The sequence below is a fragment of the Hydra vulgaris genome, chromosome 03 (assembly GCF_038396675.1).
Source record: "Hydra vulgaris chromosome 03, alternate assembly HydraT2T_AEP".
In the NCBI taxonomy this organism is placed as follows: domain Eukaryota; kingdom Metazoa; phylum Cnidaria; class Hydrozoa; order Anthoathecata; family Hydridae; genus Hydra; species Hydra vulgaris.
This window is the reverse complement of record NC_088922.1, coordinates 21743289-21770328: the sequence shown is the minus strand read 5'-3', so window position 1 is coordinate 21770328 and position 27040 is coordinate 21743289. Positions and strand designations below refer to the sequence as shown.

Genomic DNA, 27040 nt, shown 5'->3' with positions numbered 1-27040 from the left:
TAAATAATTACTTAATACTTAATAATTAATTAAATAGATTTAATACATGTGTAATGACAAAATCTCAAAATTAAATTAATTTTATTTCAGGATTTTGAAATAAAATTTATAAAAACTCCTTAAAAGTTCTGATTTTTTAGGAAAAATGAACCTCAAAGAAACCAACGCTTGCTGTGGATCTTTAACATGATCTATCAGTTTTTCAAGTGCAAATTCAGACAGCATTTTGTTTCCACTCTAAACAGTAAAAATCAATTACATGCTCTTTTAGTGTGATTGGGGGACATAAATTTTGGTTTTAACTTTATGTTAAATTTCATTTAAAAACAAAATAGTGTCCCATATACATATTTGTGGAAACATTGTTTTTATTTTTATTACTTTGTAATGCTCCTAATGCTCCTAACAATTCCAAGCAATTTTTTCAGAATTTCAGTTTACATATTTTTCTTACACTCAGGAGAAGCTAGCTCCAATTAGTAAGTAATAAGGGCTCTTACGCTTGACTAAGTTTGTAGTTTTTTACAACCCCAGCCCAAGCAGGGTTTGTTTGCCAGAGTTAAAATTAATGTATACATTAATAAACATAATACATATAAATGTGTATATATTTGCTATTGATATATATACTGATATATAATACACTTATGAACAATTACAAAATTAACAAAAAAAAAATTTAACTTTAACAAAAATTCACATAATATTTTGTCTACATATTAAATATTTAATAATATACAGTGCTTTAAAAAAGTTATTAATTTCAGGCTTCAGCCACTATGATTTTTGCAAATGTTGCAAATCTTGCAAATGTTTAAGTGACATCTTTAAAAGTATGTGTGTAAATAATATAAATTAATAAAATAAATGTTTAGTATCATACTATTTATGATTAACAAAGTGAAAAAAAATTATTGACAACATAACAAAATGATGTCATTACAATGTATTATTTTCAATGTTTTTTAATTTTACAAAAAAATGGTTTTTAATGGTGAGCCATTGCAAAATTGTTATGATTTAAAATATTTTGACTAAAACCTTTTCTATTACCTCACAAATTTTTCTAGTGTAGTTGTTTGAAACAACAAAAAGTATTTTAAGATTTTTCTGATGACTATTCAGAGGTGTAATTTTTAGAATTATACAAAAAATTGGAGTCTTTTTTTGCACTCAAACCAATTCAGAATTGTTATTAGACAGAGAATAACATGAATAGTTCATTACATTTCCACCAATTGAATTGACTCATTCAGAAGAATAACTTATTGCTTCTCTTACAGATCGAGCTGCCTGCGAAAAGACAGGAAATTTTTTTTTTTTTTTTACAGAATTTCAGATTCTATTACCTTAACTTAATTAAACACAGCATCAAGTAAATTTATTGTTTTCAATGCTGTTGTTCTTTAAAAAATTTACTTAAGGAGCAATTTCACATAGTTTAAAATGATATTTCAATTAGATAGCATAACATTCGCTAAATGAAGCCGCGCAAGTCGTGGTTTAAGTAAATTCTGTTTAAAGCTGCTCATAAGGCTACAATTTAATGATTCTAATTAAACTTTTTGTATCTTAAAATTTTTTAAGGGTTTGAGCACCCTGTTTGTATCTATTTTCCTTAAAGAACGCACCCCTAGTAGTTTTGATTAGTCTTGATTAGTATTTTTTAAACTTTTGCAAAGCCATAAAGTCAGATTTTTTTTTAAATTCGCATAAGTCACATGATCTTTGTGTCTGCCGTCATTGGTATTTCATTTTTTTTTTTTTTTTTAAATTTCTATTTATTTATCTTTCAAAAAATATATAGTTATGGGGTGTAAATACAATGCCTTCTATCCCTGTTATCTTTTCAGTATTTTCATTTAATTTTACTGTTTACAATTATTAAATATAGGTGCAAAAGAGTTAGAGTGCATTCCATAATAATGCTATTGCCAAATAGTTTTCACATGACCAATTCAGAAGTTTAAATATTAAACCTGGTTACAATATCAAGTAATGGACAGGATTCTCGAAGTCCTTGTTCAAGTTGACGTTTCTTTTTAACATTTCAGACATACAGAATATCTTTTGAAAAAACCAGCAAACTTGTGTATACAAATTCAAAGCACTCTTAATACTTAGCACATGATTGCCATATAATTCATAAAAAAGAAGCAGTGACAAGCACTACACTTGTCTTTAGCTGGTGTACTAAGTGCCTTGTGTTTTCTTTGGTGATTCAAAGCTTTGCAGGGCCTGATATATATACATATATATATATATATATATATATATATATATATATATATATATATATATATATATATATATATATATATATATATATATATATATATATATATATATATATTGTGCTTTTAAAAGAAAGAGAGAGTAAAATATAATTTTTTTTTTGCTAATTTGCTAAAGATTTAATAAAAATATTAATAAAACTTAATAAAAAAAACTAAATAAAAATATAAGTGAAATTTTTAAATCAATTTCTGTTTTACTTTTTTCTCAACCCTCTCTCAACCCTACTGTTATCATATCAACTCAACCCAACTGTTATTCATAATTATTTTATCAATTTATGTTAGTTTGACATTTCCTGTATAGAAATGGCTTGAAAACAATTGCATCAAAAAATACTTTGAGATTTTTTTAAATAATAAGTGGCATTTAATGTCATACAGCATTTAGAAAAAACTACCTGCTCACACAGCTTGCACAGTCAAAGTATGGACAAAAGAAAGCAAAGTAGATTTATTGCTTAAATTTTTTTATCATTAAAAATTGCTAACAACCAGCCATAGGATAGAAAATGAAATAACAAGAAGAGGAATGCACTATATAAGAGAGACAAACTTTGCAGATGTTAATTATGCAATGGATTGGATATATGGTTTCCACAAAAGATCAGTTGTGAAAATAATCTGAAAAGACATATAGTAGAAAACTTAGTAAGAGGTCTGGATCTACATCCTGCTGCTTAGTTATGGTTAATAAGGAAAATCTGTTCAGAAGGTTAAAAGTATTTCTACTCTCCAAAAGAAAAGTACCAATTTTTTAAAAACCCAATTTATTAATGTTTTGGAGTTTTAAGATTTGGCCTCACTACTAAAATGAGAAACTTGTAAAATATTGCATAGTTATCATTTTTAGGTTAACTAATTATATAAAACACTCACCTCAAATGCCAGCTGAGCAGCAAGATTGATTAACCCACATACAATTTCTAAAGAGTTGCATTCTGCTCCAATAACAGACAACTTTTCAATTGCTAAAATTGCTGCAAAATAAATTACATAACTTTAGTTTAAATGTAATTATTTTTTATGTATGTAGGTATTCTTGCATGTATGTATGTATGTATGTATGTATGTATGTATGTATGTATGTATGTATGTATGTATGTATGTATGTATGTATGTATGTATGTATGTATGTATGTATATATGTATGTATGTGTGTATATCTGCACAAACAAGCACATATATATTTATATATATACATATATATATATTTATATATATATTTATATATATACATATTTATATATATATATATATATATATATATATATATATATATATATATATATATATATATATATATATATATATATATATATATATATAAATACTCTAACCTTTATCAAAATCATTGAGATTTAACTGTATTTTAAAAATAAGAAAGTGTATTTGTGGTGATGATGGTTCCAAAATGCAACATTTCTCTGCTGTTTCTAAAGCCTTAAAAATAAAAAAGTAATCTAAAAAAGAACAAAAGAATAAATAAGAAACTACAGTCCTAAAACTCTAAAAAGTTATCTATGGCCTAACACAACATAAATAACTTAAAAATTTTTTCTCTAGTTTTCATGATCTTGGCAAATATTGTCATAAATTACTGTCAATTTTGTGTAATTGTGGAAACATGTTATAATGACAACCCTCTATGCATAAAATAGCAGACTGTAAGAAATAATAAAACTCATAATAAATATTTCCAAAAGTTGTTGACAATAAAACTTTAACAACACATGACATAGCTTTGCAGAATGAACGAATTTATAGCTATCGAAGAATTTATGATAAATGAATGAATTTACAGTTTGCTATAAATAATAAAAGTGCAAAGGTGAATGATAAAGTTTTTTATACATACATAAAGGACAAACAATAAGCAAAAGTTAGATAAAAAAGTACATTGTCAAAAAAAATTAGCAAAAAAAAATCCATAATTTTACAAGTATACATACATAAAGGACAAACAATAAGCAAAAGTTAGATAAAAAAGTACATTGTCAAAAAAAATTAGCAAAAAAAAATCCATAATTTTACAAGTATCTTACAACATCAGAGTAAATTTTAAATTATCACACATACCCAGACCAAACATGATTTCTTTATATTTCTGTTATTGGTTCAGAAAAAGTGATTTAATAAAGAAATGATTGCTTTGGTTACTTCACAAAAAATTAATTTTTGAAAATATAAAAAATCAGATGTTAACAAAATAACTTAAGGTTTCTGGCTTTTCTATTGAAAACATATTTTAAAAAATTTCACAAACCTTTTCGTATAATTGAAGCTCAATTTCACAAGCACACAAGTTTCGCTAAAATTTGGCAATTTAAAATTTCAAAAGTTAAACTTATAGATAAATTTTCAAAAAATAGTAAAATAATTTATTTTTAAAACTTTGAAAATTTTTTATTATTTATAAAGTTAAAAATTAGTAAATAGCTTTGTACATTCAAAATCAGTTATTTAATTATTAGTTAAAAAATAAAATGATCATTTAGCTAAATGCTATCTAGATTTAAATATTCCCAGGGACAAACCCAGACCTGTTTTAGTACCGCTTGAGCGGTATAAGCGCCCAAAAAAAAGCGCCCAGAAATAATTTTTCATTTTTAATTTTTCTTTTGCTTTTTTTATAGAGAAAATAGAAAAAAAATTTTCAGTTTTAAATGCAGTAGTATATAAATAATTTTCAGTTTATTTTAGCTACCTTGAGGACAACAAAATGAATTAAAAAGAAGTTTTTTTTTTTACGTAATTACATGGCGTAACTGTTCTTCAATTACTAACTGAACGTTAGTTTTAAAATATTCTTTTTGACTTTTAAAGTAATAAAAATAACAATCACAAACTTAATAAAAGTTTTATTAAGAACTGTTTAAAATAACCCATAGCAAATGTAATTTATTTATTGAACGTAATTTTTTAAATTATACTTAATGATTAAATAAATTTTTTTTTTTTAAATATAATATGCTTTTTAATAAAAAAAACATATAAAATTATGTTTACCATAATTATCTCTTCTTTAATCATCTTTAATTTAAAAGGCTCCTTAAAATCACTTTAAAAATTATTAACCTTCAGTAAGAGTTAACCCATAAATTCATGTATTTAAAAAAATGCCTTTAAATCAACTCCTTATCTTAGGATAAAACTAAACAAGATAAACACAAATGATTAAAATGATGATTGAAAAAATGATAATTAAAAATCATTGTTGCAGCACCACTATGGTAGAAGGAGGAGGAGAATTGGAACTCAAAAGAATCCATTCCCCCCCCCCCCCCCCAAATGTTGCCGAAAAAAAGCGGTATCCCCAAATAAACTCTGGGTTCTTCACTGATTCCTCAGTACGAATTTTGTATGAAAGTAAGGTAGGTATTTTCATTTCATACTAGTAAAACAAATTTTTTCATAGTTTTTTTAAGTTATTTATTTTAGGAAAAAAGTTTTCATATTTATCAAAAACAAAGATCAAGTCTGTTGAAAAAAACTTAAGTCCATCATAAAAACCTAAGCCTGTCTTTAAAAACTAAAGTCTGTTTTAAAAATCCTAGCTTTTAAAAAAATATCAAAACAAATCTAAAATCTAAATAAAACATTTATTGCTTTATATATAGGATTACTTATGACTTGTAAACACAACAAATAATCTTGCTAATAATTTGGGAACAAGGGACACAGTAAAATTTTTAATTAACATTTTTAATCAAATAATTTTAAAACAAGTCAGTTTTAAAAATATATTTATATTTTTAAACTTCTTATTGGTTAGTAAAAAAATATTTACTTGCAGTTTAGCTAAATTTACTTTGTCTTCTGAAGATTTTTGCATAAATTTTAAAGCAAACTCATACCACCATTGAGCTTCTTGAAAATTTGCGTCCTTAAGTTGAAAACAAATAGAATAATACACACATTGATTTAAAAACAATTTTTGGAAACAAATTATATTTAAAAATAAGTTTACAAAGAAAGTAAGGGAAACTTTGAAGCATTTTTACAATTCACAATGGAAATTTATTTAAAAACAAATTTACAAGAAAAATAAAAAAATTATATTTGAAAAAATTTTTTCAACTGAGTAATTCTGTGTCAATTCATCCAGCTCATGTCACCTTATATCTCAGATTTTGCTGTTTTTTATACAAGCAAGAGGACTTGATAAAATTAGAGCTTCTCGAAAACTTCAGTCTCTGACTTCAAGCATATCTTGAAATATGACTATTTAACAGATAAACCAGGCCCACTTTGTCCCTTCCAAATTGTGATGTAAATGTTTCATTTCATTTATATATTTTTATATACTTGATTTAGATGCTCAAAAGACTAATCTGGTCTTGATAATATCAAAAAAAATTTTGAAAAACTAAGAACAGAAATAAAAGAATGGTCTTGGTCAAGAAAATATGCAGAAAATATTTCAATTCTTATGAAGTTCAGTAAACAATTTAAAAGAACATTATCCTAACATTTCAAAGATTTTTTATTTTTTAGAGAGTTGTGCTTTAAAGATGATAATGCCAAAATTGAAAAAGAGTGGACATTTTTTGCTACAAGTAATGGTAAGTCACCAGATGGATTTGATGGCATACAATTTAAATTAACATTTAATTTTTTAAATTAAAAAATATATATACAAGCTATAAAATATTTACATAATATTACAACTCACAGAAAATGAATTCTGAGCCTGCTCCCATAGCAAAAGCTGAAGACGCTTTAATGTAACTCTATCAATTGGAGGACCAACAATATAAAGCAATTCTTTAACATTTTCTTTTGCTTTTAAAACTTGATTAGTAGATAAAAAAACTTCCTAAGAGAAAAATAAAAAGTAGAAAAAATGTAAAGCAAAATAAGCATGTTAATACTTAATATAACAATTTGCAAGCTACAACCTGATAGCTAAAAGCTGCTAGCTACAACCTGCAAGTGCCTGCAAGCAACAATAAGAAAAATAGAAAAAGATGAAAATAACACCAACAAAAAACATACAAGCCTTTTTGTTAGAACTTTGATATTATCAGTTGGTCGTAATGGCTGTTTAATCAAAATATCTAATGCCTTTTCAGACAAGCCTTCTCTAAAGAAAACATAAGTTTTACAAAATAAATTAAATGTACATACATACATATATACATACACACATACATACATACTTACATACATACATACATATATACCTACATACATACATACATACATACATACATACATACATATATACATACATACATATATACATACATACATATAAACATAATATGAAGCAATTTTATGAAAATAAATGAACCATTTATTTTCATAATAATTAGTGACCCATTTTATATTCAAGGGTTTTGGGGGCCTGATAAAAACATTTTATATTCAAGGGTTTTGGGGCCTCATAAAAACATTTTTTATTCAAGGGTTTTGGGGGCCTCGTAAAAACATTTTTTATTAAAAAATTTTTAAAATCATGATTTTAAAAATTTCTATTTTTAAAAAATATTTTCATTTTTAAAAGTAATTGTTAAATGGTTACAATCTGAGAAGTATCTTTCAACATTTTGCATACCAAGAATTCAGAAAGATGAAGAATCAACTAGTCAGGGGATGCCCTTCTTTTCACAGTAACAGATTTTATATATAACAAACTAAGTAGGGTATCAGCAGATATTTTTCAAAAATGTTCATTTTAAAGCCACCATAATGTACAGTTTCTTCAACAACAAAAAAAGAGACAACATGATTTTTTTTTAAAAAATAGTTAAAAAAATCGATTTTTTGTTAATTAACTTTTATTTTCCTTCAACCATGTTGAATTATAACTTCCATTACACTACATCCTTTATTGAAAAAAAAACTGTTATGTAAATAAAAAACTGTTGTGGAAATTAAAACTGTTGAACTTATGACAAAAATACAATGTGTAAAATTGGTAAAAGTTAATTAAAATGTGAAAATTCTATATTTCTAAAAAGAAAGGTAAAAATGATTATGGTTTTTTAGATTTTTGTTGTTAAATACTGAATATTTAATATAACTATTTTTCTCTCATTACAGTTAAATAGAAATTCATGCACTATAGATTAGTCTCTCGACATCATTTTTTTTTTGCTTATGAAAGGCTTTCTTGTTTGCCACCCTGGAGTAAACTTTTTACAAAACTTTATTCTTGCAACAATTTTATTGTTACATAACTGTTGAAGGTTTAAATTTTGTTTTTTCTGACTCACTTAGATTTTTCACTACATCCCTGATAATTGTATGAACTTCTCTTTCTGTAGTTTATTGCTCTCATCTAGGTTCTAATTTTTTGCTAATTAAATTTTCAAACAAAAATCTGGACATAATTCTTTGAACTGTTGATCTACCACATCAAAGTTTTTTGGAAATATTATGTAATGTTTTATCTGCAAAGTGCAATTAAACTATTCTACTCAAAGTCTTAAATATATTTTTCTTAAGTTGGTAAATATGAGTTTTAAATAATAAGCAAAAGTCAAATTTAAAAATAAATGACATTAATATGAGCATGAATTTCTCAATCTTATGTAATGGTTAAATTTTTGTCGAGGCAGAATAAAAAGCATCTATTATCACTGATATATATATATATATATATATATATATATATATATATATATATATATATATATATATATATATATATATAAATATGTATGTATATATATATATATATATATATGTGTGTGTATATATATATATATGTGTGTGTGTATATATATATATATATTTTTTTTTTATATATATATAGTTAGTTAGTGGTAAACTGTGCGAATCTTATCCACAAGCTGAGATGTAGCAACATTCAGCTATAGCAGCCCAGTAAATTTTTTTAAACAAAGTTTTTTTATTTTGTGTCAACCATTCGTCCAGACTTGGTTTGAACTTGTTCAAATTCTTGGATTCTACAACTATATCAGGAAGTTTATTCCAAATTTGACACACTCTGTTTGAGAAGAAATGGATCCTTGAATTAACCAATGCACCAAAGTCATTTATTTTGCAAGGGGTGAAACACTGCATCCTGATTTTATGTTTGTGACCTTTAGTTGAAGAATATGGGCCATCTAATATAACACTTGACTTAAAGACTGGTTTGACATTAAGATTAACAAACTCTAAATGGTTCAATATCTTGTATATATGAATCAAGTTGCCTCATTTTCTTTTTAGATTTAAAGTTGTTAAACCCATTTTAACTAGCCGCTTTTCATAACTAAGCATTTGATTTGAGTATTGTATTTTTGTGACCCTGTATTGAACTCTTTCAAGCATTGAAATCTCTGCTAGATTCGGTAGACTTCATGATGGAGCCGCAAACTCAAGATGAGGTTGCACATAGGTAGTATGCAAAATTCTCTATATATAAAAATCTCTACTTTCAAATGCATTTTTTAGTAAATCCAGTACTTTTGAAGCCTTATTAACACATACATGTGTTTGATGTTTCCACCTCATATCCGGTTGTACAAAAATACCTAGATCTTCCTCTATTACATTGTTTGAGAGGTCATAAATAACTCCATTAACATTCATTGTGTATGTTTTAACGAATCCTCAAAAAACATTTTGATTGAAGAATCTCATCACTTTACATTTTTTGCAATAAAGTTCCACACGCCAATCGTTGCACCATTTCAAAATGCTGCCAAGGTCAGTTTGTATTTCTGCTTGTTTATCAAAGGAATCTTCTTTGGCCATTATTTTGTTACCATTAGCATACATTTTAAATGTGTTCAGTAAAACTTTTAGCAAATTGTAGGACCCAAAACATAACCCTGAGAAATGCCACTAATAACAGATACCCACTCTGAGACTATTATCAAAAGCTTTTACAAAGTTAAGATATATTACGCATAACGGTTTACCCTTTGCAGTTTCACATGTAATGGTGTCAATTGTCTCAATCAGATTTGTTGTGCGTGATTTGTTCGGAACGAAACCAGTTTGCTCCTCAGAATTAAGACTATTTGAAACTAAATGTTTCTGAATTGTGTCTCAAATAAGCTTTTCAAACATTTTACAAATCACAGTTGCTAAGGATACTGGTCTATAGTTTTCTGGGTCATATTTTGATACCCCTTTAAAGATTGGTAAAATATTTGCAACAGACCAATGGTACGGGACACATCTAATGTCAAAACTTAATTTGAAAATATGGATAATTGGAATAATAAAACCTTCTGCAGCATGTTTCAAAAGAAACGAACTAGGTTCATCAAAACTCATAAACTTATTAAAGTAATTCCTAACAACTTCATATTCAATTCCTAACAACTTCATATTCAGAATTTATTTTGGAGAGAATATGATGTAGAAAAAGAGTGTTGTTCAAAAAAACATTTGTAATTCTTGCAAAACAAATTTATATGCATTGAAACATCGAAATTAAATGATTGGATTGAGAAAATATCTTAAATTAACAGACAAAAACTCAGAAGATCATCTGATATTAGTGAAATATCTGAACAGATCACAACAAATAACCAAAATATTGTTGATAAAATTGTTAAAAAGATATGTCCTTCTTGCTTTTCTAAAATAGGTATGATTTCCTTAAACAAATTAAAGATACTGTATAACTTATATAATATTTTAGTTAATAAACTATTTCTTTAACTATTTAAAAAAAAAAAATTAAATTTAGCATAAAGTCTATGCTAGTCAATGCTAGTCAATGCATAGTCTATGATAGACTTATTAAATATTAGTGTTTCATTTTTAAATGTTTTACCAATACAATAATATCAGAGTTTTTCCTAATTTAAATTTCTATTTAGGCAAAGGAATTTCTCACTTTTGCTGTAAGAGTGAAGCTGTAAAAAACCTAATTATGTTGGCTGAAGGTCTCGGAAATGCATCCAGTGAGCAAGTTGCTTCTGGGATTCTCAAAATAAAAATGAAAAGAGACAAAATTAAACCTGGAGACGAGTTTCCTTTAAAAACCTTTGGAAACAATCTTCTTGTTGTTGTTGGCACACCTGATAATAAATGTAGCAGAGCATCCATTAAAAAGTTATCTCCAGAAACTATAATGGAAATCTCTAATACTCCAAACCTGAGTAAAAGAAAGACTAACCTACTTTGTAAACATATGTGACAAAATTTAGGGAAGAAAATGTTAGAACCTAATATATCAACTCAGATAAAGGAGCTGCATAATGTATTTTCAGATTTTTATGATGTCAAAACTGAATCATTCATTTCAGGGGATGGAGAGATAAGTCGCAGTTTGGTATTTGTAAAAAATACTTTTGATTCAATTCTTTGTATGATTAATGAAAGAGGTTTGAACCCTTATTGCTGATGATGGTGGACAGAGTTTTCTTAAATGCATTATAAATGTTTTTGATCCACTATGTAAACATACTACTTCAGAAAGTCTTGATGATTGTTTTGTAAAAAAAATCGTTGATTTTAGCTTTAGTTAAAGATGTTTCAGAGCATAATGGTAATCTTAGCAAATTATTGAAACCACTAGCTCTGAGTGATGTAAAATATTCAATAGCACCTGATCTAAAATGTGGCAACTCTTTATTTAATTTAAGCAGTCATAACAGCAAGTATGCATGTCTCTGGTGTGAAGGGGAAAGTGCTCTTGAGAGCGGAAAAAAAACAACCTTCCTGATCTGCTTGCTGTGATTTTTAAGATATTTTATCTAGTTGTGACTTAATGCTTCAGCTGTAGCTTAAACAATTCCAGTTCTTTTTCTGCTGGATTTAACTTATCTGCCATATAGGAAACTAAATGGTATTCTGACAACAAATTTCTTGATTTCCAATTTTCTATTGCTTTTATTTTCTGTGCTTCTCTTTTCTCCTTTTTTTGTCTAGAGAACCAAAATTTGCTTCTTTAACTAATGCTGATTTGAGAGGAAATATGATCTAAATCTAACTATTAATGTCTATTCTTATCGAGAACGTAACATAATATCCACTGTTCCCCATTTAGACCACCAGGTTAAAAGTTGTGTCACTCAACCAAATTATGATTTAATACAGCACTTAACACTATAGAAGTTCAGTCAACAGTTGCTTTGAAAATCAAAAAGACTGTATCACATTTTTTTTCTTCTTTTTTTAGGTAATTTTATATATTTTTATGTATTTTTCAGACCCCATCTTTATTTTTTTAATAATTTTTTACAGAATATGAAAAATATATTTTTACAGAATATGAAAAATATATTATTTAAATCTAAAGATTTATTTAAGAAAAAAAAACGTTTTGACCATTTAACATTTAAATTTATATTTAAATCTATGACAATAACACTAAATAAATTGCCATTTTTAAAGTTTACTATTTGCACCATTCTCAAACACCCCTCTCCCGTGCAATTAAGTACCAAGTGTCCCAAACAAGGCCGTCCCAACTATAAAATTTCAGCCCGAGTATTCACGTCCTATGTTACTTTAATCTTAAACTAGGATTTTCTCTTTCGTAAGCTGTAGCAAAGTTCTATTTTTTATTTTATCTCAAATGTTTTTTTAACATTTTTTAAAAAAAAAAATGACTTTTTATATTTATATTTGATTATTTTATGTATTTATTTAATGTATATCATATATACTATATATTGCATGCAATGTCTACATATGCTATATATTATATGCAATGTCTACAACAAGTTTGTTGTTGTTGTTGGGAGCTATTTGGAATAAATACAAAATCTCTACATTATGTAAACAGCACAGTGGAAGAGTTGATTAGATTATATGTGTTTTATGGATATTAAAAACTATAAGAAGATTTTCCAACAAAAGTTTGTCTTAGTTGTCGCAGAAATCTGTATATGCTCAAGACTGGAAAAAATTTAAAAATGGCTTGGGAAGAGAATATTTCTAAGGTGAAGAAATATATATTTAATTCATTTTTTTTAATAAAGTTATTTATATTATTTTTTTTTTTGTTATTATTTTTTAAAACATAGTTGTGCAATTTATATTTATAAAACTAAATCTAAGAACTTTTATTTTGTTTCTACTTTTAACAAATTTAAGTTTTATTTATCTGTTTTTTGGAATAATAATGGCTTTTAAGAACATACATGAAATGAGTTTAATTCCTAGTTATAATGAACCTACATGTTTAAATGAATGCTTTAATATTTATATAAATTATATTTTCAAGATTGATCCAACAAAGAAGACTGACAGGATGAATGTTTAAAATGAATCTTACCCAGAAACCAAAACTAAAAGGATTTTATGTTCAAACTGTTTTTCAAGCATAGAAGCAGGGATACTGCACCTGTGTGGTAAAGAAACTGCTGTTTCTAATCTAACAAGCCTAGCTTTTGATCTTGGTTGTCTTCAAGCTGAACAGGTTGCAGCAGGAATACTTAAAAGGAAAATGGAAACTGAAAAAAAAAGGCATATGGATCCAACTTTTATATATCAACAGGAGGAAAACCACTCACTATAAAGGTTGGTACACCAATCTCTTTGAATCACTTAATGAAATTGAAGAATCAATCTCCAGATTTTATGAAGTTGAAAAGGTAATGGAGTATATTAAGTATTGAGTAAATAAAGTTAAATATAGTTATTATTAAATAAAAACTGTTGTATATAAAGTATTGACTAATTAAATTTATAGATAAACAAAGTTTATCTATAACTTAATATATATAATACTACATAATAAAAAATACTAACAAAAAAACATTTCTTTAAAATATTATTTGTTATTTAGATTGAGTTCTTGGGACCAGATAAATATGTTTATTTGCTAAGATGTTGTATTTGTCTGAGACACATCAAATTTTATTTTAAATATAGTAGAACAGCAGAAAATGGATCCATTTAATACTCTTCTACAAATTTATTTAGACTTAGGGGGATCATTATTGAAAGTTATTGTAAATATATTTGATCCTGAACAAAACTCTGATTGGTTTTTAAATAGCGGAGTTCAAAGATGCCAGATATTTAGAATCACAGAAGACGTTCCAGAATCAAATTAAAATTTTTATCTTATTCTAAAAAAACTAAACTTGCAGAATGTTCAATTAACTCTAGCCTTTGATTTAAAATGTACTAATTCAGTATTTGGTTTATTATCTCATGCTGGCTTGGCAGCATGTCTTTGGTGTGAGGGACTATCAACAACAGAGTCAGGAAAATTGAGATCTCTGGAAAGCTTGGATTTTTGGTACTCCAAATATGTTGCAGATTTAACAAACTGTTTGTGAAAGATGTAATAAAAGAATGTAATAAATCCCAGTATTATCTTCCAAGAAGAGAATCCCATAACCTTAACACAGTGCCTTGTAGCTCCACCAAAATTGCACTTCAGGATTTGTTTCAATACTAGGAATTCTTTTATTAGATTTATGGCCTGGTTTTAATGAGTGGTTGAAATGAAAAAATATTCTTTAAATAGGTTACTAAGAAAGGGGTTGCAATGGCAACAACTCAAATGCTACCATTAAACATCTTGATGAACTAGAGCTTGTCATTAAAAACACTTATTGTCATCTCACTCCTTTTGTTGAATGCCTTAAAAATTAAGATCTGTTAAAGATGCTTGCTTTGGTAACAATTTAGAAACCAGATTTAAGGAATCAATTTCTAAGTTAAAAAATTCATTTATCTCTTCACTAGAACTAGCTTTAATCTTTGGTAAAAAATTAAATTTGACTTGATTAATTCATATCATTTTGTGCCATGTAGTTCAATTGTCAAGTATCATAAATGCAGCTTAGGAAGATATGCTGAACAATGTGGTGAAGCAATACATGCCAAGTTCAAACTAACTTGGTCTAGATATAAAAGAAAGAAAGGACATTCAGAGCATAGTGATAAACTTTTAGCAGCTTTTTGGAGGAAGTAGAATAACCTAATGTGTGTGTTTTTTTTTAACGGAAGGAATCAAACTTTATATTTGTTTGACTATATTATTATATTTAAGGTTAAAAAAAGAAATTTTAAAATAAAGAAAAAAAAACCCATTAAAAGCTTATTTTTTTAAATTGTAATTTCAGAGCCAAAAATGATGATAGACAAATCGTTTTTCCCACTTTTGAGGCAAAAGGAAAAAAGGCAACCAACTAAAAACTTTTTTACTTGACAACATATCTGACAGTTAGTTGTCCATGCTCTTATACGGATCAGAGTAGCTTCTAGTTCTGACTATTATTTTAGTCTTTTAAAATAGCCAACAAAAATTAAAAAAAAGCAATGGTGAATTTGATTTGTGCAATGGTGAATTTGATTTTAAAAACAATTAGAAACAACTTCTACCATCTTTAGTGTTAAATTAAACCATAACTTGTTTGAGTAACACGACTTTTATCCTGGCGGTCAAAATGGAGAAAAGTATATCATTCTAACTATTTTTGTTAGACTTCTGTCTATTTATTAAAAAACATTTATTTTTTGAGGAACTATAGATGCAACTTCTTCTTTGCCATTTTTTATAAATTTTGAGTTAAATCTATTAATTAACATTAATCTATTGATTAATATTCAAATAATATTAAAAAATTGTTTTAAACTGTTTTAGTTTAAAAATTTTGATTTTTTTATTAAAAAAACAAACCTTTTCTTTTCAGAAAACAAACTCACACATTGAAGCACAAGATCAATGTCACACATTAACTCATTTGTCATCTCCATGAGTGCTGCAATGTAAAAACAAAAAAAGAATTTAAAAAATTATAAAATTTTATTTAAACACCTGTATGTATGTGTATATATATATATATATATATATATATATATATATATATATATATATATATTATATTATATATATATATATTATATATATATATATATATATATATATATATATATAAATATATATATAAATATATATATATAAATATATAAATATATATATATATATATGTATATATATTATATATACATATATATATATATGTATATATGTATATATATATATATATATACATATATATATATATGTATATGTATATATATATACATATATATATACATATATGTATATACATACAAAGAATATTGAATGAAAAGATTGCTGCCCTATCTCAAACCCTCAGTCGATGTAGCAGCACTCCACTGCGAGTCAGACTATTTGTCAGTTGATGTATGTACTCATGCCCACGGCAGTAGGCTATTTCAGTATGACATCACACTCCTCACCTAAATCAGCAGTATAAGATATATATATATATATATATATATATATATATATATATATATATATATATATATATATTATATATATATATATATATATATATATTTATATATATATATATATAAATATATTTATACATGTATATATATAGAGAGAGAGAAAGAGATAGATGCATACATAAATATATATATATATCTCCTAACTGGTTGTCAGAAAGTTTTTCCGTATTTTGATGACACAAAAAAAAAAAAAAATGCACGACCGAAATTTTTTTTTTATTACTTGATAGATTGCCTGCCCCAACAAAACCCTCAGTTGATGTAGCAGCACTCCCTTGCGAGTCAGGCTATAAGATAGTTGATGTAGCAGCACTTCCTTGTAGCAGCAGGCTATAAGATAGTCAATGCAGCACTCAACACTACGTGCTTGATTTACAATAAAAAAATAAAAATAAAAACATTTTATTAAAAAAAATAAAAATAAGAACAGTTTGTATTATTAAAAACATTCAGAATGTTTTTAAAAACATTCTGGTCAATTAAATTTGCGTTTTTGCAGTTTTTTTTAAAAGTGATTAAATTCCAATTAAATTAATGGTTTTAACTTGATGACAACACGGAAATGTTGGATGAAAGTCAAAAGAAATTAAAAGTGACGCATTTGTTGTCAAAAGAATCATTTTTTACCCTCTGCACTCTCAAATGCAACAATTTATAGAACTATATATATACATATAAGCTTGCTGGGTTTGGTTTAATTTTTCTACAGCAGAGTTAAAAATAAAAAATCAAGACTTTTTCTTCAATTTTTTAATAAAATTGACAATTTGAACAAAAAATTCTTCTTTTAATTAAAAGAGTGCCTAAATCTAAACCCTCTGTCAATATACATTATGCTGTACCAAAGACTTTTGATTTAATCTGTTGAAATATATAAAAAATATTAAATAAAGTAAAGTAATAAAGTTTATAAGAACAACAAATAAAAATATCATTAAAAAAGAAAAATCTTTTATAGTCAATAAAGAAGAGCTTTGTTGTTAAAACAAGCTTTTTCAATCATTTTAATGATTGAAAAAGCTTGTTTTAACAACTTTTCTTAAATTTGTTTCAATATTAAAGTCCTTATTTTCTGTATTAATTTGTAATACAAAAAATAAGGACTTGAATATTCAAGTAAATTTAATTTTTTTACTACTTGCATACTTTAGTACAAAAGCAATTTTTCTTTTCTTAAAAAAAAAATATTTCAAAAAATATCTTATTTTTATAGCAAAATTATTCATTTTTATCAATAACTTTTAAATTAATTATTTATTTAAAAATGCTTAAAAATGCTAAGAAAATAATTAGAAGACTTGAAACTAAATTAAAAAAAAATAAATTAAAACAACAAACAATAAAAACAATAATTTTAACAACATACCTTCCAATATTATGTCATCTGATTCACTCAAGCTCAATAATAACTTCACTTTCAAAAAAATGGTTTTCACACATGACCTATTCTATTATTAAAAAAAAAACTATAACTATTTAATATTACACATTGAAAAAAAAAGTATTAAATGAATTTACAATCTTTTTTTTTGCTTCAAAAAAATCAAATAATACCTTAAGTGATGACCCTAAAAAAAAATACAAATTTTAAAAAATGATAGTAAATTAACAATAATAACCATGATACATTCAGCCATAAATATATTCATTATTATGTAATTACTTATTTAAGAAAAAGTATATTCATTATTTTGTAATTATTCACGTAAAAAAAAATAGCTTTAAAAATATTAACCACCCAAAATAAAATAATCAAATAAATATAAACCATGCAATACGATAAGTATTTATCAATAATTAATTTATAACTCATCATTTTTACAAATCAGTTTTTTTTTCTAGGCAGCTATAACTTAAAAAAAAAAATAATTTAAAACAATGTTTAAAGTTAACTTACAAAATAAGATAACTACAATACAATTATTTTATTCATATAATTTACAGTTAACATAAACATGCGTTACTAATTCTTCAAAAAGACAAGTTTGTAAAACAGTTGCTCCAAATTATTTTAGTCAAAAAATGATGAAAACTTTAAAATTGTATAAAAATTTTTTTGTTTTTAAACAATATATTAAGTAATAACAATAACACACACCAACATAGGGTCACAAAAATAACACGACAACAACATAACATTACAAAAACAACATGCCAGCAACATATTATTACAAAAATAACACAACAACAACATAAAATCACAAAAATAACACGACAACATTAATCATAAAAATACCTATCACAACTAATCCTTTTTTAAAGTTTTCAACTCCACCCATTGCTAAATACACCATGACTAACAACTGCTCAGCTACCACCTAAAATTTACTTTCATATTATTACTATTATCTACAATATAGTTATTAAAATATAGTATTAATAGAACTATTAGTAGGCATAAAGTTAGGACAATTTAAAAATATAAACAGATAAGATCTTATATAATACAAACATTTGAGCTGAATATTACAAAGAATTTGCGAATTTTACAAAGGCCCTTGTGCATCTCAACTTTTATTTCTGCAACTTGATTAACTGTGCTACAAAAATTTTTAAGATACTGTTTTTTAACTTTTTTCAACATTATAGTTCACTTGATACAATTTGCTAAGAAACTGGAAAAAACTTGATGCAACAATCAGCTTCAATGCAAGAGTTATAGTTTTCTTTTACATAGTATTTACAAAATATGAAACAAAATATATACATAACAATATAAAACAAAATAAGGGCTATGTTGCTATGGGCTATGGGCTATGTACAGTTTCCTACAAATATTAATACTATGAGAGCAATTATAAAAGTAAAAGATTTGCTATTCAATTAAATACTGCCATCTTAAAATAATAACTTAAAATAAGTTATAAAACTAAATGCTTTTTATAATCTATAAAAGAGATACCCATGATCATTTTGTATAAACAGGTTAGTCTACCTTGTAAAAGTTGCACACATTTGAGTACATCAAAAAATGGGCAGTTTTATGTACACCATGAAATTTTAAATAGTTTTCGAAAAACAGGACCAATCCGGGTACCAAGCACATCTCTACTTTTGAATAACAATTTATAAATAGTAAGAGATTAGACCCTAGTCACAGAAAATATTTTATAACTAGACTAAACACTAGTTACAGAAAAAAAATTTAAAATAGTTTGATAACACTAAGAATTGACTTATATAGACACTTATTATGGCTACTACCAAGTTTAGTTGCAAAACCTTAATACAACAAGTGTTGATTGTATGGTGTGCAGTCCTACTCAACATTTTGCAACCAATGCTAACAGATCAGACTTTGTTTTAATGAGTAACACTATAAAATCTTTCTTCATCAAAATTACCTAAAATACCCGATGCTAAGAATACTTCAACATCAACATAACAAGTAAAATTTGATTTATTTACTGAGATCTCTAACCTGTTGCAGTATTTACTTGTTTGATATTGCTTCCATATAAATATTATACACTTCAAGCCAAGCCATTGCATAAATAAATGAGTGTGCTAGCTGAAAAAAGCTAGTTTAAAATGGACATGGCAAGCTGCTAGCCTAGTCACCTCTACAAAAGAAAAGCTCTTTTAGAGATGTAGACTGTAAACTTGATCCTAGGAAATGGGTTCTAGTCAATCTGAAAAATAAGATGCAATTCATTGGCAGTCAACAGTCTACTTCTGGCAGTCATTAACTGCTATATTCAAACAAAACAACAAATGTGTTACACATGCTGGAGCGGACCTCTGCAACAAGGATACCCACAATTTTCTGTCTAGAATGTTGGCAGCTATTGTGAAATTCTGGAACTTATCAGGATCCCCAGGCCATGTATTTGAGGCATTCCAACTCAAATAAAACAAACAAAACAATTAAATCTTTTTTTTAACTGATTCACTACCAACAAAGCTGTAAACAACCACTGGAACAAGATGGAACAAGAGATGATAGCTCAATTATTTAGTGACCATGATAGTATTTGTAGAAAAGAGATGCAACATTATGACCATGAGTGGCATAAGCTTGGCAGATAGAGCAGATCCAACTACGTTTACAAAGTGTATTTCAATTTGTCTGTAAGAGAAAAAGCATCATTAGAAGAAGCAACCCAAATATGATAATAGTATTCCATACAGGGAATGAATAAGAGATTTATAAAGATTCATAGAGAATGGAATAAGGAGCAAAATAATGGCAAGTACTATAAAAAAAAGCAACCAAATTTTCAATTGAATTTATATATGGTTTCAATGAGAATGATAATCCAAGTGTAGTGAACGATAATCCAAGTAGACGTAAAGAAGAGGGCTCAGTGAGAAAGTTGCCATTTGTTAATATAACATCGGGGATAGTGCAAATCCGTGAATTTACTACAGGAGGGAGCGCTATCTGCATTGCAGATAGTTTTACAGTAGAAGGTTAAAACTGTATTTCTTTTTTATTTAAACAGTTTTTGGGCTCATTTTGGCATAAAGAGTTTTATTAATGTTCTTTGTAATATCAATAATAGCCATTAGGTGTTTTAGTTAATAATTTAGTTGCTAGAACACTTATGCGGATTTGATTTAACCACAAATTCATCACAATAGTACTCCAGAGAGTAAGTTATGCGGTATTGAAATCAAACTAGTAATATTATAACGAAATAATAAATATATAATAATCAAATGATAACATGAATTGTAATATCTGTTTTAAGCCTTACATCATACATGCTTAATTAAAAAAGAAAAAATATATATACATATTCCGAAATCTCTTCAAAATATAAACATTGATAGTATAACAATATTTCAATAACAGTTTGCTTTATTCTTACATTTTACTCAGCCTGTACAGCCTTTTTTATTACCTTATTAGGTACAGTAGAGCAAGTTTTAGGAATAATATCACGAAATAAACATGTAACAATAAAAGAACATTTTCAGCAATCTAACAAAAATATATCTTTATGACTTTAAAAATAAATCTTTATGATTATAAATTAAGAAAAATGTTACTCATTAACATTATAACTACAAAAAACATCAAAAAAGAACTATTTCAACAACTCAAAAAATAACAACTGCCATCGTAGTTATAGTTTAAAATTAAATTTAGAATAAAAGAAAATTTTTGTAAGGTTGCCATAAAATTCATGGCAATCCTTGGGTATAACACTTTTTAACTGTTGTAAATGATCATATTTTGATTTTGAGATTGGCAATCTTTCAGTAAAGAGTTGTGGCGGAATCACTGGTTGAACTCTTTTTGGTCTTTGTGGTAATTGTTTAAATTGATCATCATAACTTAGTTTGAAATCTATTGTACCATTGGGTATGTATTTTAGAACTCTGATATCAACCACACATTTTGCTCCAGTACCTCTTCCAGAACGGATTGTATCATAAATAAGGTAGCTTTTAATACTGTAATCTTTAAAAAATGTATGGTCTACCATTGCCGTTTTTTAAAAAATTTTTGTGTGATGACTACTTTTTTTTGCATTGCCAATTGCAGAAGTGCGTTCAAAACAATGGCATTTCTATTTTCTGATGTACATCCATCAGTAAAAATTGTGACATCTTTTGGGGATTCATCAATGATTTTATTTAAATAATCAACAAAAAATGAAGCGTAAGTTGATGCCTTTAAATCAGTTGTTGTTTCATCAAACCAATAACACTTCACTTTATTAGTGCCAAGATTGTATATTGTAAAATTATGAACCATCAGTTTTGTTTTGATACAATGCACTGGCTGTCAAGTATGGACATAATTTCACTTCTTGTAAATCAGCAGTGATAACATGAATTGTACCATTTTTTGCAGCTATTTTGTCTTAAGCTTTTTCCTTTCTAGCTAAATCTTTCCGTGATACATGTAGTTGATATTCTTGCTCTGTAATATTTCCTGTTTTATATGAACAACATAGATCGCATGCATCTTTCTTTGGTTGAAACAAAGCTATGTTTTCATCTTTAAAAACATCTACAAATAGTTTTCTGGAAGCCACTTTCTGTCCATTTTTTGTAGCATTTTTAACATATATACGATAGAGCTCACGTTTAGACTGTATTATAGGTTCTAGATATAATTTTTTACTTTCCTTTCTGCAGTAGTGAGAAGGCAATTTAGGCATGGCTCTTAAAAATATTTATACCAACTCTTTCAATGAATGGCATGGCCATGCAGTATCATTACGTCTTGTTGTTGCATCCCTATTAGACTTTTCTCCAAGCCAGTACCTAACTGTCCAATCTTTAATACCCAACATTCCTAAAAACATCTTTAAAAATACTCTCATTTTGTTGTTATTTAATTTTAAATAATAGAATTTTGTTATACTTCGCCTTGTATTAGCCCTTTCAGCCTTGGGCAATAACCTGCATTCTATAGGTCAAATAAAAGTAAGCTCAATATAGTTGGATGCGGATAAGAATCCTGCATGCATTGCCCAAGAAATCTCAAATTGGCTACATTTGTCAGATACGCTGTATTATCCAATGCTAGTTACCCGGGTTTGCACTATCCCCGACGATAAGAATGTTGACAGTATTGCAATAGTAGTTTTCAGTAAATAACTGAGTTTTTTTAGAGCTAAAACTCCTAAGTCACAGCAAGCCCCAAGCTGTTAAAAAAATAAATCAGATTCAAAATCATCTGCCTGTTCTAAGTGATCAAAAAAGAGAATACTTCTTGTCAAGACAAATATAAAGTTGAGTTGGAACCAAACAAAGCCACTTTAAATAAAATATTCACAAGAAGATCATTAAAATAGATAAGATACAATACAGGAGTAGGGAAAGAGCCTTGAAGTTACTGGAAATCAAGACAAATGTTGGCTTTCGAGAATGACTTAAATATTGAGGCTAGAAAGAAATGATTTAATAATCTCAAAAACGTTCCTAGATACACCATATGAAGCAAGCTTATGGAGAAGACTAACTTGCTAAACCTTTTGATATGTCAAGAGCAATAACCCTTACCTCGATCAAATGCAGGATAGACTCTTTTAGTTACAGCGGTTAGAAAGTCAGCATAGAACAAGAAGATCAAAACCGTATTGATTATCAGACAGTAAGTTATTAGACTCAAGATGGAATGTTAGAAATTTGTTGATCAAATATTCAAAGACCTTGTTAAATATAGAAAGAACACAGATCTGTCAATAGTTGAATGGGTCAGAGTGTTCTCCAGAATTTTTAAAAATTGGAACTACAGATGCCATTTTCCAACATGCAGGAAAACAAGATTCAGTCAAGCACATATCAAATAGTTTTGATAGAATTTAGAAAGTCCTGAAGAACACTTTGTAACACTATGACAGAAATGTTGTCAGGTCATCACAACCCATAGAAGATTTTAATTAGGAAATAATTTTAGCAATGGAAGTCAAAGTAATTTGGATGTCTTACAATGGCTTATTTAACTAGAATAGACTATGGCCATAATTATCAAGAGTCAAATTTGAAGAAAAGTTCTGCCTTATCATCAGGAGAAGTACTATGATCAGACCAATGAATTAAAAATAGGATGCATGACTTAGGTTTGTTAACTAATATTAATTGAAATTTTACCAAAAGTCTCTAGAGCCTAACTTCAATATAAAATTTAGTAAACTGGGAATAATATAATAAAGCTTAGCATCAGACATCACTTTTTTACACTGATTTCAATAATAAAAAGGAGTTTGTTCTCAAAAAAGTTGTTCTTTTGAAAAAGTTCAAAAAAATGATTACGATTAGATATTGAGCATTTCAAATGCACGGAAAATCGTAATTGCTTTGTCTATTATTACCACAATAATTAACTACAATTTACTCTCATTTAATTCTATACCATATAAATAATTTATAAACAAAGAACGCTATATATTAGTAATGTTGTATTAGAGAAAGTACAGCATTGCACTATATAACATAGAGTCACAGCAAATTAAATGCAGTAAATTCCAGCTTAGAATACCACAAGACCAAGAAACACTTAACCAGACATGCTACTAAAATCACAGACTTATTGTAAACTTGTTTGTTTTTTGTATTTTAAGTTCAGAAATAACTTTTTTTGCCTATCGAGCATATTGTATTTCTTTGTGCTTAGCAGCTGAATAGTTATTTTATCTTTCAGTTTTGGTTGAACCAGTTGGGTCCATTACTAGCAATCATGAATCAACTCACAGATTTCAATAGGTAACTTATTGCTGGTAAAAACTGTTAGCTCACCAATTGTTCATCTCGCTGACAAACATCTAGTGTCAGCAGAGCAAGACCTAGCAAAACATCAAGCAACATCATTTTAAGTTCACCATGCCTTAATTTCATTCTGAGAAACATTTGGCTGTTGTCTCCTAAACTAATGCAGGAAGCCAAGATCTATAGAGCATTATCACATTTGCATTGGAAGATTCAGCATAAACTTCACAGGAGCTCTCAACGCTATCTTTATTCAGTCATTCATTAATCAGGTTGTTCATAACAATTTTTTGGATAGGTAAGTATGTCTTCTAATACTCTGCTGAAGGACATATCAGAAATACAATGATTTTTAATAATACATTTTTTAAATATAATCTTTTTTTTTTTTTTTGCTAAGTGCAGTACAGTTTTTTAGTTTAGTGCAGTAAATCTCTGCTTTTCTAGATTTGGTGTAGCCGACATGCATAAGATGACCTTCAATCAAAGTTTTTCATAACTGAATTAAAGAACTAAGCAACATTTTAAATGGACATAATTCTTCAAATCATTGGTAGGAAAAAGCACATGAACATCATCTCTTCATACTTGCCATCAGCACTTGAAGAGCTATCAATGTTTGGAGGATTAAATGACCATTTGTATACAAATAAAGTAACAGTCATCAGTGTAATTGCCATGCTAACGGGTGATGCGGAAGTTATCGAACAAATCCTAATTTCAATATTTGAGCATAATAATTAGTTTTTGTGGTTTAAGGCGTAGGCATAAACGTTCTATAAAATATAAACTTTATTATTTGAAACACAATTATTTAAAATGAGGTTAAATGCAGCTGAACGAGAATCTTTTCGAAAGCGACTAAAAATGTTTTTTGTAAATAAACCTAATATAAAAAAAAAAAAATCGTAAATCATTTTGAAAAGGAAGGATTTGCTCGAAGAACAATAAATGATAACCTAAAAAGACTTGAAACTGTTCTATCGTTTTCTGATAAAAAGCACCCTGGTCATCCGACATCCTGGACTAGAGAAAAGAAAGCCGAATTAATGAGAATTGTGAACAATCGAAAAGGGGTCCGAGTCAGAGAAAAATAGGTATTAAATTCGGTGTAAATCAATCGACAATTGGTCGTCAGTTAAAAAAAATGAATATTAAATATAGGAAACGTGAAAAGACTCCAAAATACACCATACAACAACAAATTAAGGCAAAGAAAAGAAGCAGGAAACTAGTTAACCAACTCTATAACACAAAATCGCTTCTAGTCATCGATGACGAAAAATACTTTTGTTTTGCATGGGACAACATGCCTGGAAATTCTGGATACTACACAAACAACAAAAAGACATGCCCAGAAAGTGTTCGTTTTATAGGAAAAGAGAAATTTCTAAAAAAAATATTAATGTGGAAAGCCATATCTGACCATGGTATGTCCACGCCATTGTTTCTCACTTCCAAGGCTGTAGCGATCAATTCATCAATCTATATTAATAAATGTTTAAAAAAACGACTTCTTCCATTTATTCACAAGTATCATGGAGACTTTAACTATTTATTTTGGCCAGATTTAGCAAGTTCTCATTATTCTAAAGATTCTCTAAATTGGATGGACCAATATGTCTATTACGTTGATAAAGAATCCAATCCACCAAATGTGCCTCAAGCACGACCAATTGAAAATTTTTTGGGACATTTGGCACAGAAGGTTTACGAGGGAGATTAGCAAGCTTCAACAGAGCAAGTTTTGATTGATCGCATTAAACTAAAACTACAAGAAATTGATTTAAACTTTTTATAGTCGCATATGAAAGGCGTCATAGCAAAATTGAGATCAATTGTAGATGGTGGTGTTTTTTCATATAAAAAATAATATATTTTTATTAAAAGATAAATACTTTATTTTAAAAAAATATAATAGTAGTTTGTTTTTTTTATTTATAAAATACAAATAGTATGCCACTTTCAACTTAATAGATATTGTCTCATAGGATTTGATAAATAGATAAATATATATATATTACAAAAGTCTGTTGAAAACATATTTACCCACTCATAGGATTTATATTTTGTATGAATCCAGCACACCCTACAAATGAAAAAGTTTTCTTTTTTACTGATGTGTTAGCTCAAAAATAAGGTTGTGATCAAATTTAGCGACCTCAAATTATTTTTAAAACAAACATTTTATTACAGTACCACAATTTTGTTGAGAAGTGTAATAAAGTTTTTTGTAAAATTTCCTGAACTACTTTTTAGAGATTAGTACTAGTCAAGCCTAAGTGGCATTAAAAAAATGTCTTTCTGCAACTAGTGTCAAGCCACAAAATGTGAAAATTTCTAGTTCAATTTTGATAAAAATTTTGGGATAGTAC

The 27040-nt window shown here is 27.1% G+C and overlaps 1 protein-coding gene across 1 annotated transcript in view; it reads right to left on the bottom strand.

The window, feature by feature from the left end:
• The window catches only part of LOC105843168 (testis-expressed protein 11), a 69134-nt gene that overhangs the window by 20910 nt on the left and 21184 nt on the right, over positions 1 to 27040 (bottom strand). The window contains exons 10-20 of the mRNA XM_065792633.1: positions 18733 to 18814; positions 18051 to 18064; positions 17863 to 17944; positions 15853 to 15934; positions 7293 to 7380; positions 6970 to 7113; positions 6085 to 6180; positions 4561 to 4605; positions 3635 to 3737; positions 3174 to 3274; positions 152 to 237 (exon numbers count right to left, since the gene is read on the bottom strand). Of these exons, the coding sequence (XP_065648705.1) occupies positions 152 to 237; positions 3174 to 3274; positions 3635 to 3737; positions 4561 to 4605; positions 6085 to 6180; positions 6970 to 7113; positions 7293 to 7380; positions 15853 to 15934; positions 17863 to 17944; positions 18051 to 18064; positions 18733 to 18814 (923 nt within the window). The remainder of the gene's footprint in view (positions 1 to 151; positions 238 to 3173; positions 3275 to 3634; positions 3738 to 4560; positions 4606 to 6084; positions 6181 to 6969; positions 7114 to 7292; positions 7381 to 15852; positions 15935 to 17862; positions 17945 to 18050; positions 18065 to 18732; positions 18815 to 27040) is intronic.